General features: G+C 38.5%; 1 protein-coding gene across 11 annotated transcripts in view; it reads right to left on the reverse strand.

The window, feature by feature from the left end:
- YAP1 (Yes1 associated transcriptional regulator) overlaps positions 1-20,115 on the reverse strand; it is a 102,689-nt gene that overhangs the window by 18,786 nt on the left and 63,788 nt on the right. For 9 of the 11 annotated variants that reach the window (XM_048945180.1, XM_048945980.1, XM_048944343.1 and 6 more), the window contains 2 exons: positions 18,429-18,544; positions 10,119-10,232 (listed from right to left, as the gene is read on the reverse strand). In XM_048945180.1, coding sequence (XP_048801137.1) covers positions 10,119-10,232; positions 18,429-18,544 — 230 coding nt within the window. The remainder of the gene's footprint in view (positions 1-10,118; positions 10,233-18,428; positions 18,545-20,115) is intronic. The other 2 variants (XM_048947630.1, XM_048952544.1) reach the window with 1 other exon arrangement.

Raw genomic sequence — 20,115 nt, forward strand, 5'->3', positions numbered from 1 at the left:
AATGAAGCAGCTTGTCAGACATTTAGCACCTGAACTTCAGGAAGAAGTGACCAGAATCAGCCAACCTGCTTTACTGTGTGAGCTACAGCCCCTAGGACAGCAAAGGGAAGAGACAGGGTGGCTTGCTTCTCTGCTGAACAGGTCCATGTGCCCTGAGATACCAGAAAATGCTAAGCAAAAGTTCCAACAGCACCAACCGCTGTGCTGCAAAGGATGTGAGCAGCACACATAAGCTCCAGGAGCTCCTTAGATAATCTCCACTGGAAGAATGATAGCACTTAGGCTGCCTACATTTACCAACTTAAGGCAAAGTTGGAGCTACAGAACATGATGCAAGAAAGGATGTCCATGTAGCAGCTCTCAATAAGCTGAACGTGACACTACTGGACCAGGAAATGCATCTTCTCCTTCTTCCCTTTTTACTCAGAATCCTACACTGTCTAGAGCCAGGAGCATGCCCTTTGCTTTTTGTATCTTACCCTCTTACTCCTTGAAAACAGACAATGACAGGGGCTTGTAGGGGAAAAATATCTTCTCCTGCTGTTACCTAATTCTGTAACTCCAGCAGAAGTCTGTGCTACACTTCAGAAGTTCCAGGACTCAAATCCTGTTATTAAACAAGATGGAAGTTCAATTACAGTTGAAAGGAAAGGGGAACAAAGGTTATAAAATTAAAACTGCCCACAGAATTACCTGAAAAAGGCAATCTAAGTCAAAAGCAAACTACTCAGCTTATAAAAATTAAGTACCCAGAAGCTGAAGAATATAAATTTTCATTTGGTTAAAAAGGCTCTCTTTATGATGTAGTCTCCAATTATATCATCCTGGTCCCAGAGTTCCTGCCTCATGCAGTTCACAGCCAAACTGTGTCACAGGTAACCTCACACACATACAGAAGTTTCTAACTTCAACTGGACACTCAGGTATAATATTATAAACATCCCTTCAGCACATTCAACTGGCTTTTCCCGCTCACAACACACCAACAGTACTTCCATAGGTCTCTTCCACTAACATGTAACTTGGGGAACAATCCATTTTATTCCAATAAACCAGGTCACTGAATTGCCTACTAATGTCCTTTATCTAACTAAAAGCGCATTTCAAACAGCAACATCACAAAATACCCGTAACTTCAGTGTATACTTCATATTCACCAATAAATACCTGCAGGCATTTAATTATATTATTTGTTAACAGAACCTGAAACAGAACTGAAGATCAAGCTTCTAAATTCCCATTCAGGTACTCACTGAAGTATTTTCTAAGTATTTTACCTACTGAAGAACAAATGTAAGGATTTCAAATTCAGAACAGGTCACGGAGATGTTTTTCAAGCAAGGGGAATATTTTGCTTATGAAATTAAACTACAAGTTTGGAGACTGAAAAAAAAAGGACATAGCTAACTGAATTCTACTGACTTAAGAACGTACTCAAGTCAGAACCAGTGCGGAGAAAACACAGTCATCAGCCATTTTGACTGATTATGCAATTGGGCAATTTTCACGATAAACAGGAAAAAGAATGTGATTTTCTATCATTTCCAACACAATATTTAATCAAAGGAAAGCAGGAAAACATCTTGTTTCAAGTGACAGGAAAAACAGAGGTTTCCATTTTTCTATAATTCTCAGTTATCCAGTACTTACTGAGGACGTGACTGCACAAATTTGCACTCTAGAAAATATGCTTATCAGTGGGATCTGATAGAAGCAGAATTATTTTCACACTTCATGAGTTTCTGATGATCCAGGCAGACACAGCTCTTTTAAAATACCTTGAATTCAAAGGCAGAGAGCTTCGTTCATCTATTAGAGTTAAGACTTATCAGATTTTCTGATGCATCCTGTTCCTTACCTTCCAGGAATATGGAAAACATTTAAATAAGGGGCTCTGCACCCACACAGTGAAGGCTGCAAAGACCTCACAGGCAGACAAGGAACAAACAAGTCTTTGTTTCTAAAAGAGGGGGATTTGAGGGAGGAGGAGGAGGGGCAGACAAGTTTAAAAAAAAAAAGGGAAGGGGGGGAGCACGGGCAACTTAAGACAGTAAAAAAGATCTCGCAGTCCTATAATATGGCTTAGATTTACATTCTGCAGAATACAGTCAATCGTAATAGCTGCAATCTGCTTTTGGGAACAGGTTAAGAATTAGCAATTTTCAAACGTTAACACAATATCCCAACTCAACTCAGCAGGCAAACACTTGTACCATACTGTAGCAGATAATACTTGACAGTTACTGAAAGGAGTTTAGGCCACTGTCTATATCCTTAATGTAAAAAAACAACAGGGAGAAATAATTACCAGGCATTGGTGCTAGAGAGAAAAGGCCAGCACACTGGTAACAACTCCAACATAAAAGGCTAATTCTCTCCCAAGATCTCATGCCAATTTCAATCATGTCCCAGGGCAGTGACAGTTTGTATTAACACAGTACCTTTCCTCTATGCAGAATTACATGCAATGGCTGCTGCAGAGCTCCCTTGTGGTTAACAGACACAGCTGAATATTTGATGGTTTTCCTTTTGTATTTATCATTCCAGTCACGAAAACTAAAACTAGTTTTTATCTCTAAATGTAAAGACGCTCACATTTATTTAAGCAAACAATAAAAAAAATCTTACCATCTGGACAAGCTGTAAAATTTACTGTCCTTAAGTCAGAATCAGTATTTTTGCTGAAGGAACTGGAGAAGAGCACTTCTCCCCTTCAGGTTCACTTGGAAGTTACACAGTTTTTTTTGTGGATCACTTTTAGCCATGGTCAGGTTTTTGAATGATGTGAGATGGCTCCACTACAACAGAGGTAAAAATCCTGTGTTCAAACTGGAAAGAGCTGTGACAAAAAAAATCACCGTCGGGATTTATAAGAATGACTCGTGGAAGAAATTCAAGCTGCTCTCTTTTTAGAGATACTTCATAGAATGGCCTGGGTTGAAAAGGACCACAATGATCATCTAGTTTCAATCTCCCTGCCATGTGCAGGGTCACCAACCACCAGACCAGGCTGCCCAGAGCCACATCATGATCACACTATGATGAAAACACACTCAGACACGGGGTTTGGATTTTGGGTGGTCCTGCATGGAGTCAGGAGTCAGACTCGATAAAGATCCTTGTGAGTCCTTCCCAATGTGGAGCATCCTATGATTCCATGATTCTAAGAAGTATTCACATACTCCAGAGTTGGACTACCAGTTAAGATAAAAGCAGATGAAAACGTCATCTATTACAGAAGTGTGTCCAAGTTGTGGATTGGTAATTCTGTTTATTATTTGTGTTCAAATAAAATTAATATTTTTCAGTTTCTTCTTCTATCACTACAGTGCCACTGATAAAAAGTACAAATTGCAGTTCTTTTGTTCTCTTTTGATAAAAATCTTAGAAGTCTCTTTATATCCTGAAATGCAGAAGTGCACCAGTTTTGATTGATTTAGCACCACAAAGATCTCCAGGCTGACTCTTAGCCCACTAGGAACTAAATGGAGTAAACTGCTGTTGTTCATGGATCTAGCTCTCTTCCCACAACAGCAGTATTTATGATACACTTTCACTCAACTCCTATCAGATTCAGAACTGAAATATTCCACCCTCTGGCCCAAAGAGCAAATCTAAACAAGATTCAGCAGTAGCATAAATAGCTATAAGAAACTTCTGCTTAGTACACAGAAGTGATGTTTTCCATTCTTTAAAAATTAAAATAATTCTCCTAATATTTGACCTTATTTTTAAATCTACATGCCAAATGAAACTTGACAGCACAATTATTAGCACTGTGGAAGAACTGCTTGGGACACACTGCATAGGACACATGATGAGGAGACCTCAGCTAATACCATTTAAGTTGAATGTATGAAACCCTGAAGACAGCATGTAGTGCAGGACTCTCAGCTGATCAAAGTCCATCCCTTTCAACTGAAGATGTGGCAAGGAGTATTTAATCAAAGCTGGTCTGCATTTTAGACCAAAGTTCAATCAGCAAAGAATATACAAACAGGCGGCGAACAGTTTCATTTCTCACTTTCCATACAATACTTGCTGGGCTAATTAAAACAAAAGACAAGCTTCCATGTAACTTCTTGCAAAATTATATGGCTTTTTTGTTTTTTTTTTAAATGCAGGTTTCCTTCAAATCATCTGTTCGCTGTTTGAAGTGCACATACCCTGTGTAAAACATGTAGAACCATCTACACCTTTTTTTTCCCTAAATCTCCACCATAAAACTTTCCTGTAAAAAAGAAACTGAAATCGTGTTTCAACATGATTGAATTCAAAGAGGGAAAGAAGAAAGCTGACAGTTCTTTGAATTTTAGATTATATATGATTAGATATAGAGTATATAATTATTGTGTATATATACACTTAGATCACAGATAATGAGTGATCTGTTCAAAATGATGCATCTTCCATTTCTAACACTGTGTTCATTAACAGAGATATGCAAACTGCAGTGCTCAAAGAATATAGTAGGAGTAAAGACCTTATTAGGAGTACAGTTTTCTTTTACTGTCATAGCTGTTCTAGTTACAACAGTGGAGGTACACTTTATATACTTTATTTATGCTTGCATAAAGATATTGTTACCAACAAATCTCTCCTCAAACAGGCTTGAATAATTCTGAGGAAAAAGAAGAAGCAAGTACAAACTTATGTAAACCTAATGCCCTGAGAAATCCTCAATGAAAGGGTTCTCATTTTCATTTTTATTAGTATATGAAATAGTCTACATCAGCTAGTCCATACAATAGTAGGGGGCAGATTGAATGATATATTCAGTGAACTGTAGTCAGGGAAGATATCTAAATACATACATACTGCTTTTGAATAAAACAAGATTTCATTTTCTGATATGTGATAAACTAACAACCACTGACAATCACTACCATTTTAGAAGGGCAGCATCTTCAAAACAAAGGGGTGCTTACCAGTGAAGGTTCATCTGCCTTTGCAGATTCACATATGCTTACTTTGACAGAAGACACTAATTCAGTGAAAACTGATATTGCTCAGAATGAATACATTCTGACATGCATCACAAAGCAAGTCAGTCTTTCCCCATCCTAAGTGATGTCCTTAAATTGTTCTTCTGGAAAACATAAGTATGGAACAATCTAATAACAACAGCCCTTTCAGATGAGTAACATCCATTTTGTGTTAGTGACAGGGCACATAAAGAGGTTATGTCACTGAATTTGCAGATCAAAACCAACTGTGGCTCACGTTCTGCTTTTGTATGAAAATAGAAGGCGGAGCTCAAACTCAAAATCTGAAAGGCCACTGTGATCAGATGAAGGGTTTGGGCATCTTTCTGACCAATGGCCACAAGAAGCATGGCAGCAGGAGTTCTTAACCTTGACAATCATAGACAAGACAAGCCAATAAGAAAAAACACGTACTAGACAATGTGTTAGACAAGTAAGGGATAAGAAAATAGCATTATGGAATACTTTTATTTTCTGTCAGCAATTCTTCGTAGTTCTTCTTTGTTTTAAAGATACAACGTTCTTCCATTACAAAAGAAAGAAGCAGAAAATGCCAATGTGTATACTGTATACTCTGACCTTAATCATCACTACTATTCCTTTTCCTACTTCAGTAGTTTAATCAGAGCCTGAATACAGAGCCCCTGTGGCACTTTCCATAATGATGTTAAGAACCATCTTGCTATCCCTTCCCCCTCATCCAATATTCATAGAGATCTCCATAAATTATTATCACGATCCTTAAGTGGGAGCGATAAAAATGTTGAGGCAAAGATTTCAATCTGAGGTCACACAATAACCCATTTGGCAGCTCTGACATATAAAAAACAAAAGAAAGGAGACTGGGATACCTAACACGAATTTGATCACTAGCAACAAACCTCTAAAACTGGAGTTCAGAATAGAACAACCATAAAATTGAAGGAATATTGTGTTTTACTTAAACTCCTGGAGACAGACTTGCCTAACTACCCTCATGGAGTGCTACTATTCAAATTAAGATTTGTGTCAACCCAAGAGACAGACAAATCAACTGCCAGTTTCCAGTGTTTTTCCACTTCAAGTTCACCATCTCATTTTTCAAACTAGGTACCCTCCAAAGGCAAATTATTTTTACTTGTGCTTCAAAAAAACAGTCCTACCATCTGCAAGCTGAAGTAACAGTTTAAAATCCCTTTAACGGGATTTGATACTAAAGCCAATTCTTGGAAACCTGTAGCAATAAAGCTGAATGATTCCAAACTTCCAAGTGGTTCTAGGAAATTTAATTTTATAGAAAAAGCAGATGTTCATCTACTTCACCCGTTCCAGCAACTAAGAATGCCTGCCTAGCTTCATACTTAGACATTCTTTAACTACCAAGAAAACATATCAGCATCATCTGGAAGGCCTACGAAAAACATCAGGATCTATGAAGAATGACCAATGGACAACAGTGGAAGCTGGTAAAAGGCAAAGCTGCACGATATACAAGATTGATCTGGCCAGTTCCCTTAAAGAAACAAACTTATAAGTAGTAACATGAAGCCCCTTTCTAAGAGGCCTACAAAGACACTGAGAAAGGTTGGTCAGCATGTTTGTACCAGATGCTCCACTAGTACAAAGAATGCTGCCAACACAGGCCTGAGGAAGCCCTTGCCCATCCCCCTTCCTTTGATCCCATTAATCTTTTTATGACTGTCTGTGCTTGGCAGGAGAAGACACTCCTTTAAAATCTAGGAAGGGACTAAATATGAGAGCTTGTCATTTCTCGTACCTCAAAATTATTCTGATGCCAAATACATACACCTGGAAGACCAACATCTGAGCCACAAGACTTTAGAGTAGGTTAAGTGGTGCAGCTGATGACGTCAAGCCCACTTTGATCCAAGACTTGGGTCTGACAGATTTGAAGTTCTTATCTCCTACTTGGAGAAGTCAGATTTTAGACCAGCCTGCTGCATAGCAGGATATTCTCACCAAATCTCTTATCTGATCCACTAGTCTTAAAAGACTGCTTCAGAAATCATATCAGTGATATCATTTTATTTCTGTTTTAAACACATGAATGCAATATCCAGATTCTCTTCAGCAGTTAAATCCATAGGTGTGTCTGCCTAAAACAATTCCTTCAAACTTGGTCCTCCTTCCTCCCTCTTTTTTTAAGCCACTTTATGGAAAATTGCCAGCACTGCTTTTGAAAGGAGTATATGCACACCTACTAGGGAAAATAAGGATGAATACGAAGTTGCCATCTGATGATGTACATACAGAGAAATAAGAATGGTCTCCCTGGGCCTAGGAATTCAGAATCAGAAAAGGCAAAGACTCTTCAAACCCTGTTTCTGAATACTGAAACAGAAAAGTGTGTTTGCCCATACCATTCAACAGCTTTGTTTTCAGTGGTTCTTCAGATGAGTGAAAGTGGCACTATCAAATGAAACATCTTTTTTTCCCTCATTTTCAATTAGTGTTAGTATGATAATGATCAAAACCTTTAGAAATACAAAGCCGAAGTCACCCATGTTTCCTTCAGGAAGCATTAGGAGTAAAAAAATAAAATAAAATAAAAAAAATTTAAATCCAAGCCCATACATTAAAACACATTGATAGAAAAAAAATGATGATGTAGGGATGAGGATTTTCAACATACATTGAGCACTGAAAATAAACTCCTGAGTCATTCATGTTCTATTTGGGGTCACAGCACATATTAGCTGAGATCTCTATGAGGGAAATAAACGCAAGCCTCGGTACGTTAGCTCTGTCAAACTGATTTTTCTTCCTTACTGGAGTAGCTTAAGAAGGTCACAAGTGCGAAAACATCAGGAATAAGATTTTCCATTTTGTTGGCTCAAATGACAAAAGCATAAACCACAATACAATGTGTACGACTTCAGATTTCAAGGAAAACTCCTTCAAGCTCAACAGCAGCTAGCAGCTTGTCTCTATTTGCCGTCACTCCAGATCAGAAGAGCTCACATGCTTTTTTTTTTTTTAGTTCTTTTTTTTTTCTTCCTTTCCTGCCCCTTTTCAGTTACACTTGAGCTCTTTGACTGAAAAGGTCTGGAACAGATTAAAAGTCCGACCACAAAATAAAGAGCCTTGGCATGTACTCAAGTCTGTCTGGGATACACATACACAGTGGGCCCAAAAAGGGAAGCTATGCAGCACGAAACCCTTATGCAGTCTTTTGGATATTTCTAACTTCTTACAGTTTAACTGCACAGCACATTTGATGGAGTTTCAGTATGTACAAAACAGGTTCCTTTCACCCTTATGGTTAGGCTGTGCCATCTACAGGACGGGAATATAGTTCTGAGAAGCAAGATCCATCTCATTCATGACTTTTGTCAATTAAAGTCTCTTCCCCTCACTCCTTTTTAATTCCAGCTGGTATGTCCGGCTCATCATTTGAAACTGCAACGTAAGGCTAAGAAAAGCAAAATGCTTATCTTGCAAGACTACTTAAGTAAATATAATTGACCTGATCATTTTGAATGCAAAAGGCAACACCGATTTTCAAAGTGACTGCTTCCTTTTCAGCCTTATTCACATATTATGTAATTGTGAAGTTGCAAGTTACCCACACGCTCCTCTTGCAACACGCAAACAGGTCTGCAGCTCTGACTGCTCTTAAAGCCAACATGGACATTTGCCAAAGTTGACAACCTTCAGTGTAAGCCCCACCTTTGGCTCAAGTTGCACAGTGGTTCAACCTGTCTACAAACTGGAGAGCAGTTTATAAACAAAGTGTGACAATCCAGTGTTTACTCTAAGAGCAAAGGGATGTCTAATGTGAGCGCTGAAGCCTACAAAACAAAGGAGCTGAAGCTGCTAACAACCATTTCAGAAAAACAAAGACAAAAACAAAACAAAACAACCTAAAAACCAGAAAAGTGACTGTTGAGTTTTGCAGCTCTGTGTTTATATGGCATTCATGGAGTTAATGCCTCTCCCAAAAGGGGCCCACAGTTGTTGTTAGGTCAACCCCTGTAAAGCTTCAAAGGCTTTGTATCCCCTCAGCCTGACCTACTCAGTGATCTGCACACTGTTTTCATTTAGTTGCACTCAGTCCAAAACTAAAGCTTGAAAACCACAATGATCTCTTTTTTTTTTTTTTTTCCCCTCTCTCTTTTCTTTTTTTTAACCCCTACTATTTCTTCCACGTCTCTGGAAAAATAACTAAAATCCAAAAGAGATGAAAATAGTTAGCTATTGGAGAAACAAATTAAGGGAAAATTAATGCATTCAATAAAGCTTACATACGGAGGTCATGACTTTAAACAAAAACTGAAGTTGTAATACTACCTTAAATACATCAGAACAACTACTTGGACTAAGAAACCAGTTTAGAGTTTATATGCTGCTGGTATTTCTATTCAGCAGTGCCAATATTTTATTGAAGTGCTTGCAGCTCTGCTTTTTCATACAGATCAAAAAATTGCAAGAAGTTGGTACCGGTTCTGCTTTGTTAAAAACTCACATCCAAACCTTGTGATCCCTAATTTCAGTTACTGTTTCTATTTTCAGTAATAGCAGTCTAATTAAAGTATTTGTTACCTTACAAAAAGAGGATTAAAGTAGAAACCACTCAACACTTCCTTCTTCATGGTTTAAAACAAAGTATCATCACGATCATCACTGTGACAAACTGGAATTATAAGCTGGTATATGTTTCAAGTGTATTTAAAAAGAATGAATTATTATTTAACAATGTCCTTGTTAGGGTAGCACAAAGGAAAGTATTTATTTATTTGGGAATTAAAAATCTCTTCTGTTGCAAATATTTGCAAGTCTTTGGGAAGAATGAGCTTGGCTGAAACTGTGTTCACCCACTAAAAGGAACGTGTTTAGATAAATCATTTCTGAAGGCCACCAGTTTAGGAACTGTATGGATCGTATGGCAAAATCCCAACCGCTAACATTAGAAACTTTGGTGACATATTCCTACAGGATGTATACTAATTCCTCTTTATGTTTCCTCTTAAAAAAAGGATTTAAATAAGGCCTATGTTTCAAATTAGAATACGTACTTCATATTATATTATAGTATATATACTGCACTATAAAGAGTTTTCAAACTATGACTGCAAAATTAAAGCTAAGTGAACTGAAGTGAATCAAAAACTCTGAAGTGAGATGAACTTTTACCAAAGCGTGGGTCAAGCCTTGGGTCTAGCCAAGATGTTGTCTTGTTCTTATGGTTTATGTAGTAAATTTCTCCATCCTGGGTCATAGCTTGTTCCCATCCATCGGGGAGTGGGCCTGCAATATAGAAGGAAGGAGTTCATGGTGGACTCTTGTTTGCTCCAGCTGAAATTGATCTACAAAAAATCCCAACATTTTACATATATAACAGTAAATGAAACAAAAAAGTTTCAGGTTTATGTCTAGCATTTCTAGGATAAGGACAAAGAAGTGGCGGGTGGAAAATAAAGAACAAAAAGCACTTCTATCATTATTCTGATTTAGGATTTGGAGTTTTATCTTATAATTTATGTCTTTTTGTATGCTTCTGAAACTTCCTTTTGCTATGACATTACAGTACAAAACCAGCAATAAGTCAAGCCTGCCAGAATGAAACCAGCACCAGAAAAAAAGAATAAGCACAGAGATATCCCACCTTGTGTGGGAAAGTTTATCTAGTGATTGAGAGCAGCAGCAGCAAGAACACGACAAGACTCTGAAGTACTATTTCTCTGACTTTTCACAAACAGTTAAAAATAAATAAATGAAAGTGACGAGCCTTAATTGCACTTCATACCGTAAGTTGCGATGAAAGCGTAAGGCTTAAGCAAACAAAAACACAAGCCTGAAGAACAGGAGGCAAAAAAGCAACGAAATAGTAAAGGTAAGCACATCAGAAGCAGACAAGACAAAGTGCCAGGACCAGCAGTGCTATCTCTCTATGAGCAGGAAGGCACGCTCAGGGACACCTACATTTAGAAAACGGTGAAGGGTGAAGGGCAATACATCGTGGCAAAGTACTGGAGCCCAATGCTAATGTCTAAATACAGAGTGCTAAAGTGTTTCCATTACATTACAAAAGCAGCTTTGGAGAAAACAATCTTTTGCTCCTGTGCTGTTCAGAAACCACTCATTCCTGTCTCTATGTGATCACGCACCTCCATCTGTATTACACTTAGAATAAATAGTATTTTCTCAGCTATGTTCACCCCATTTTGTCAGGCAGGTGCTTTAAAAATATATGTTTTAGAATCAAAAAGATATGTACTTTAAAAATACCTGAATTAGAGGCAGGAAAATCTTGCCTGAACTCCTTTACATTTAAATATGATCTTCAGATGACACAGCAAAAAGATTCATTACAAATGTTAAGAATGTAAAAGAAATTAGAACAGCATCTGTTCCGGGACACCATCATATTTCAGCCTCTCTTCTCACTTTTCCTCAGCATGATGTAACAACACACTACCAAAAGCCATCTGTCTGCCTGATTTAGACCAACAGACCATTCTGCACAACATAATGTTTGTGTTTATTTATGTCTTAAAATTTCACACACGAGATTCAAAGTACATACACCCAAAAATTAAAATAAATGCCTGGAATATCTACTACATCCATGTTCAAATTACATCAGCTCTTTGCCTGCCACATTGTTCTACACTCAAATTACTGCTGAAGATTTTCATTGCTTGAAGCCTTGGGGGGCAGGGACTAGATTTGTTTGGTTAATCTCAAAAGATGTTCCCGAAGGAATGTTTTAAAACAAAATAAATTAAAAGAGCAAAATCATCATTGCATTCCAGTAATACCCCAAGGCACAACAAGGACAAGAATTTCTTACTGTAGTCTTTGGCCCAAGAAATCCCCTGCATAATACATTTCTATCTCTAACTCTTTCATTTTGGCCCAGAATGCTATGCCTTTCTCTAGCACTCCACAATCGGAGCCACAGGCTGTCAAGTGAGGAAAAACAGCACCCTAGCCATTGAATATTCCCTGCCTGCCCCTCATGCTCACAAAGCTTTAAAGGCTGCCTACAAGTAACAGCGGTACCTCCACTTTTAGGCCAGTAAGCACAACAGCAAGAGTGACAACCCTGAAAAATTCATAAACCCTAACACATCCTCAGTATAGCAGGATCCTGGGCTAGGTTACCGTACTCACAAAGCAGCCAACTGCACCATCAGATGCTATTTTATAAAGTACACAGGCACACAGTGACAGGCCACACATGATCCAAGTGCAGAAGCTGATGCAGGACCAACATTTTTTGCTGACCACTAAGCCCAACACCCTCGCCATGTGGGCAGACCTTCTCACTACCATTCTCCCTAGAGTCCTTCAAAGCCACAAACCCCTAGGAGATGAAACTCAGCAAGAAAATCTCTTTTGAAATGCAAAGCCAAAAAAAAAAACAAAAAAAAAAACCAGCTGGCTCTAGGAAAAACACAACTACCCTTGGGGTGTGGGTCCTGCTGAACACTGAGTGAAGTGTATTCTGGTCCTGCATGTTTCTTTGCAGCAAATAAGAATAAAATGCCTTTGAAGCCGGATGCCAGGAGCTGATCAGTCCACCTACCTTCTGGAAGAACACTGCTTATTAGATTCAATGATCTGATGACTAGTAGCTTCCCAGAAACCAATGCAGGCAAGGTTCTCTGTCTGCTGTAGGTCTCCCTGCTCACCTGGCTGCCACAGCAGCTACGCTTCCTCCTTGCTAAGTTCCACCAACTGCTGCAGAAATAGAATGTTTTTCCTAGAAAATTTTTGGCATTAGGCACTATGCTGCTTTCTTCCCTAGCTGGTAATACGCTCCTATTTCTCTGCTGTTGTCGCTACGTGTTATAATGGTAAAACTACATGTTCCTGCTGTTGTCCCTACATGTTGAAAACTGATTAGTACCGCCTTCTGTAATTTGTTCAGTTTTGTGAGCAGTTATGATACCAAAGATTGTCAAGACAAGCTCAGCATTACAGGCAAGTAACAGAAGAAAAACGAAAAACCATGATGAAGAGTAGCAGACAGAACACAGCACACAGAACATCTAGGAAAATTCCTGCATCTCCATGTTTACTCAAAAGGCTCAACAGAATTTCCAGCATTGCTCCAGTCCATGTTAGACAACAACAGCCATGCTGGGTGTAACCAGAAGTCTTTTTAGCACAGGCACCTGGGCTGAGTAAATGGACATTTACTGTTGCTCAGTGAATGAAAGCTGTTTGCTGTCTATCAGACTCTATAATTTCAATAAAGCACTAAATGCGTATATAGATCCAAAAAGTATAGAGGCTATAACTTGCTTGGCCTCCAGGTATCTCATGTGAGTTCTGAGGCAAAATCATAGAATGGCTTTAGTTGAAGTGATCCGAGGATCAAGTCCCAACCCCACTGCCACAGGCAGGGCCACCAACTTCCAGATCTGGTACTAGACCAGGTTGCCCAGGGCCCTGTCCAACTTGGTCTTGAAGAGTCTGCCTATTTACTAGATGTCAAAGGGTCTCTTTTGCAAGTACTTTTCCAGTGTTTTGTTAAACCTTCATAAACATTTGGCATCCAATGGGAACTGGCTGAAAGAGTTCGCTCTTCAGCTTGGCAAAGAAAAGGCTCTGCGGGGACCTCAGGGTTGGGGGAAAAGGGGGGGGGGGGGGGGGGATGGGGAGGGCTTTTAATAGCGGCTTTCCAGTGCCTTGAAAGGGGCCTACAGGAAAGCTGGGGAGGGACATTTTATAAGGGCAGGCAGTGACAGGACAAGGGGAAATGGCCTTAAACTGGAAGAGAGTAGATTTAGACAAGATATTAGGAATAAGTTCTTTACTGTGAGGATGGCAAGACACTGGAACAGGTTGCCCAGAGAGGTTATGGATGTCACCTCCCTTGGTGCATTCAAGGTTAGGCTGGATGGGGCTGTGAGCAACCTAGTCCAGTGGGAGGTGTCCCTGCCTACAGCAGGGCGGTTGGAACTAGATGATCTTAAAGGCCCCTGCCAACCCAAACCATTCTATGATATCCCTGTGGCATGGTATCCTTCCAGTTCTGTTTGATGCCTCCTTGGTCAACTGAATACAGCCACAAACTTACTTTCAGCTCTATTATGTTACTTGCAAAGGGAGAGACTAGCCTTTTAGTTCAACTCACCATTTATTGCCGTATTTTAAAAGAATGGTTATCCATAAGTTAGATTCCAACTTCCAAATGTAAGCCATCCTTAGAAAAACACTGATAAGGCATTCCTCTTTAACTAAATATTTATATATTGCTGTAACTTAACATAAGTACACGTAATTTTAAAAGTCTTTGTGCATGTCTCTGTTCAGCTCGCGTCTCCATTCTTGATTGCACTTTCTCAATTTACCATCATTGCCATAAAAATGCAGAACTCACTGCTGGCAGATAAAAGGCAACAGAAAGAATAACTAAAGCAAAAACATAATATAAATTCAACCTATGCTGATATCACAAATAAATCTCACAAGTCCTTACAGTCTCTGATGTGCAGGTGTAAAATAAATGTAAATAAAACTGCATTTTAATCACAAGGTTAATGCATATTAGATAGCATCTCTAGCTATTAAAAAAAAAAAAGCTCACAGATGACAAAGGAACTGAAACACCAACAGCAAGAATCACCATATGCAAACACTGACCTTCACAAGCCTTCCTAATCTTCTTCTTTGAAATCATGGCACCATTGCAATTATCAAACTTTTTAAAATAGTATCAAACTGTACAGAATTTACCAGGAGTCCAACTTTATTCTGTCAGCTCAGTACAGCTTACAAAAAGCTACTATTAAAAATGGTAAGGAAGACATGAAACATTCATGTCATGCAGACACTTTGAAACTTGAATTTCACAACAGACCATATGCAATGCTGAATATACACAAAGTAGAATTTGTAGTATGACTGGTTACACAGAATGGAAGCCCACAAAGCATGAAGCATGAAACCATGAGAAGAGCTAGTTTTAGTATTGCTACATTTCTCTCTACCCCCCGCAGTGGGAAAAAAAACAACCAACCAACAACACAAACCACACAAGGCAACCTTAAGTTATGACTTTGAAAATTAATCTTCCTAACCAGTCTTAAACGTGGTGCTGCAACCTAACTTCAAGAGTCCATGGAATAACAGGGGGTCTACAAACTTTCACCAGGAAAAGCAATGCAGAGTTGCAGTGCAAGGGAAGACGAGGACAAAGACAGGTAATCTGCTCCAGATCCACTGATCTGCTGTCTGCATGCAAGCAGAATAGGCTCAAGTAAGCAGCGCTGTTAAGCATGACTCAAGAAAATAAAAGTAACTGAAGAAGGGAAGTGTATAAATGCACTTTATTTTATTCAATTCATATCAACTATCATTATCATAAGAAACAAGCATTGTTTATAATCAGATGCATAACTTCACTGTAGTTGGAACTGTACATTTTTTTTAGCGTTAAACGTGAATCAAGACAGATTGAATATCACTTTTCCTGCAGTATCTTTAAGGTAAAATGGTTAAAAAAACAGAAAATAATGAGAACATTCTAAAACAATTTCTATATATACCACACTGTTGGAAGAAACAAGCTTGTCTTCTTCCCATTATTACTATGAAAATGCAATCAAATTTAGCAGAAGATTAAACAACAAATGTCATCTAAAAAAGCACTATAGTTCTCCATACACACGGCACAAAACATTTTAGTAGATTGCACAATTTACCTCGAGCAAGCCAGGTTCAGTAGAGCTGAGACAAAAACATACCAAAGAACCTAAAACAAAAACATTCTCCCATTCACACACTGATGCCTTGTGGTAGAGGATGTACGCTTACTAACACTCCTCAAACAGTCCATCCACAAAGTGAAAAAAAAACCTAAAAATCTCCATCTCATGCTAATCTACATCCTCCCTATGCCAGTTTTGATTTCAAACACACTGCTGACCTGCCTTTATCCTTACCACAAATCTGTTTTCTCTCCTACTTCCTGAGCTCCATCTACCCTTCTCACCCAGAAAACCCAACAGGTTTACCTTCAGTATGCAGACAACAGATCTCCAAGTTCTGTTCTATCCCTCCTTCTCAGTTTGTTTTCCTGTTCTTAATTCTAGCTAATATACCCTTCCAGTGACTCTCATGGCATTTCCTAAAATCCCCTGCTTTCAGATTTCACCACAGCAACCTTACTTGCAGGCTACTCCAACATTCTGCAATTCAATACACTAAAGATTGGTCTGTAGCTTCTGATGAAGGGCTACAATTCATGAGCACCATACAAGGATGCACAGAAAGAAAAACATTCGCTTGTGGACATTTTTTTTGTAAGTCGGCGACCTCCAGCTGCCCCAGGACTTACACTTGCTTCTCCCAATCTCTCTCATGAAAGGCTCTCTCAGCAGTAGGGCACGTTTCACTGCCAGCAGTACTTCAGAACAGGAAAATTCTGACTCAAAGAGGTCTCAACCTTATTTCCCAGTTCTTGAGGCCAAACTGCCGATTAGAACGTTAAGGAGCCCTATGTCTATATGACGCTCTCAGATTTAAATTCCACTGAGATGAGTGGGTAATTACTTGATTTTTCCATTTTTCTCATTCTTTATGAGGCCATCAAGCAAGCACAAACCACCATAAACTCAGTAGTACACAGTGACAAAACCAAGTATAAGCAGCTTCAGTAGAAACAAATATACAGTTAAAGACTGTACATGAGGATTTACCAAATAAGGTATCAGAAATGGAATCATACAATAAATACGAGTTCAATATTATTTAATTCAAAACACTTGTTAAACACAATCAAGTTAAGCATTAATGGGTGCACCCCCAAGAGCCAGTTCCAAATAACATTACCTCAGCTTAACAAGTACCCATGGAATCCCATTGCTAGAGTAACAAAATACAGGAGTTTCACTTGCTCACACACTTGCATCAATCACTTTTAATTTCTTGATTTTCTTTTTCACATAGCCCTTCATTACTGACTACTAGATTTATTTTTCAAAGATTCTTTCCTCTTAAAACAAACTATTTTTAAAATTTTTTTTTTGCTAAGAATCTTTTTTTTTCTTTTTTAATAAGTATACACAGCACATCTGACACTTCACTATCAACATTGTTTTTCTGCTAATACTATAATACAATGGAAGGTTTGAGGAGTCATCTTAAAATACAGAATTTATGTCCGTAATAGACTGGCATATTCAAATAGACTAGTATCTACTTTATGTATAAATAAAATAAACCAAAGGCAAGACAGACCAGGAGAGCTGTTTCCTTTCTCCTATTTTCTGTTCTTCTGATGTGTCCCTACAAAAGCATATCATTCTCTTTTGCTACAGAAAAGAACAATAATCAGAGATTGTATTTTCACATTAGACACTGAGAGCTTAATTGTTCTGAATCATGACTTTCTGAATCTGAACTGAACTCTTTCATTTGTGCCGGGATAATCCAACCTCCTGGCCTTGCCAGCAAAAAGTTTGATCAGCTTCCATCTAACACCCAGTCATGAACAGCACAGTTTGGTCATGCCTGTTAATCTTTTGGTATTGTCTACAGTGTATGAATTGCAGCATGAAACAAAGCTGTCTAAACGGACAACAAAAAGCAGCACCAGAGAATAACTTTTGTGAAATACAAGAAAAGCAGACATACACATGAAAAATCAGACTGAAAACAAATGAATAACACGTCAACCTCAGTGACAAGACAGTGACAAAGCATAGAGAAGAGTGCAGCAGTAAAAACAGCATCTGCTTGCTCTCTGCACCATCAGGACAACAAAGCTATGTAAACATGTAGCAAATTTTATAGTAAGAATAAGCATACTGTCCTGCTGTCTAGTAACAGACTCCCTTAGATCAGCTGAAAAACCATTCTATGTTCTAGGAGAAGACACCTGATTTCCTCAGCTGAAGAAATAATAACCAGCATACATTGTTTTGGAAATGATTGGAAAAGAAGAAAAAACAACTTTACTTCTAAACAAGACTTTCCAGGTGTTTGCTTTACTTGCTAAGTGAAGATGTCCATAACCAACGTGGGAATTATAAACGAATGGCAACACGCTTAGCATAATGAGTGAGCAAGGGAAGGCAAAACAAAACATAAAAACCAAACATTGCAGAAGCTCTAGCTTTGAAGCAAAATGGCAATAATTTAATGAAAATTATTTTAATCAGTTTAACGGCATTTTCAGTCAGAAGAAACAGAGGCAGGAATTCTGTTTCTTCAAATGTTTGGATCATCCACTTGAAAAAAAATAAAACACAGACCCAAAACTTACAGCATGCTTTTTGCTGGCAAACATTATACGTTCTCTCACCTCAAGTGATGCTTGCTGCATCAAGATGCTTGATGCATCATTCTTCACAGATTTAAAGTTTAAAAATAAACAGACAACTGTGAGATTTCAACTCCTCTGCCCCCCACAACATCTTCCTGATTAAAATAGCTAGCAGTATCTTCATTTGTATGACCTTCTGCACAAAAACAGTTTTTGCTTACCTGATGCTGAGTTCATTAAGTTCTGTTGCACGGGAGGACTGGTGGGAGCTGTAACATTCATCTGGGAAAGCATGGCCTTCCTGGGATCTTGCCATGTTGTTGTTTGATCAATATGACTACAGAAACAAAGCAAGAGTTAGGACAGTCATGCGTTCACAGTAATGACCTGCTAGCACAGAAAGTTTAACAACAAAAGGTTAAGCATGACAACAAGAGCCACATTCAAAACCAAACAAGAGCTTTTTGGATTCTGTCCAAGCATTACTATACCTCATATTCTCAAATACTTTACTCTGGTCACCATCATTTTCCCACCAAAGAGCTGCAGTGATTAGAGCTAGAGCAATGGAGAGATACAGCTCAGCATGAGTACTGGAAGCTAGACTGTTGTCCCATAATATATGCATGAATTAAACATTCTCTTCCTTTCCTTGCTGATTAGTTACTTGTCAGTTTTCAATGCAACTTGAGTGTCTTTCAAACCCAGCCAGTTATGCCTGGAATCTCAAGCACAGTCAAGTAGTTTGGCATGACGAGTTCATGCTCAGTGCCTGGGGAGCTGTAATGAACAGGCTGGTGAGTAATCATTAGTCTTCCCCAACATAGCCTACACTCTCAGGTTATTTGATGGAGTACTCCCCCCATCCCTGAGAACTGAACATCTGTGGTAACTTAAGTAACCAGCTGCACAAGAGTAGTAACAAAAAAAAGCAACTGATGTTCAGCTGCTTTTCTATTTCATACTAGAAGATGAGGACAGTTGGATTGTCAAGTAACTCAGTGAGCCCTCTCTAAAAGATAAATCACAAAACTTTGGGAGCTTTGATGTATCTGTTTTGAAAAGAAAAGCCAAAACCCTGGAAAATACCTTCACTGTCATTCACAAAACTATTTAAGTCAATGAAAACACAAATGTAATGAATGATTACTTCATCTTCTGAGTATGCGATTAGTGTGCTTTGCCAATCTAATGAATAACAAATGCACGCTATTCACGAACAAGCATCATAGTATCTTGATGCCATTAATTAAGATTGCTCTGAAAAGCTCACATGGACAAAAATAAAAACCACTAACATGCAGTAAGCTTTGACGGTATCAATTCAAACTCATACTAAAATAGTTTGATTAACAATTAGAATCCAACACATCACTAACTTGATACCACTCTTTCATCATACTAAACACTCTTAAAGTTACTTCTTTCTGGATTAGTAGAATGCCCAGTTTCAATTTCTCCAATGAAAGTTCTACATTTAAAGTTGCACTGCAGATTGCACTGTGATCCAATTTCAAACCTCGGTACTCAATTCACACACTTAATTTGTACCAATGTTTTGCATCGTTTTGTACTTTTTTTCATGCCTCAGTATGTGTACAGAACCATCAACTAGAGAGTACATTTTCCATCTTTACACTGGGATTTAAATAGTAACTGTGCAGAAACTCTTCCAGCTCACAGCTGATATAACTTTCAGGTATATTCAAGTTTAGGAGATGGTGGTGTATTTAGACATGCTAAAGGGGCAGATAATTCAAATTTGGTCACCTCAACACTTACATCGATGAAAACACCAACATCTGGCCTTGCCACCCTGCTCTCCACTAACTAGAATGGAACATATGAGAGCACTGTTAGGATGCAATTCATTTGAGAAATTTAAGGAGGTGAATCACACCTATATTC

This window comes from Lagopus muta, chromosome 1 (genome assembly GCF_023343835.1).
Source record: "Lagopus muta isolate bLagMut1 chromosome 1, bLagMut1 primary, whole genome shotgun sequence".
NCBI lineage: Eukaryota > Metazoa > Chordata > Aves > Galliformes > Phasianidae > Lagopus > Lagopus muta.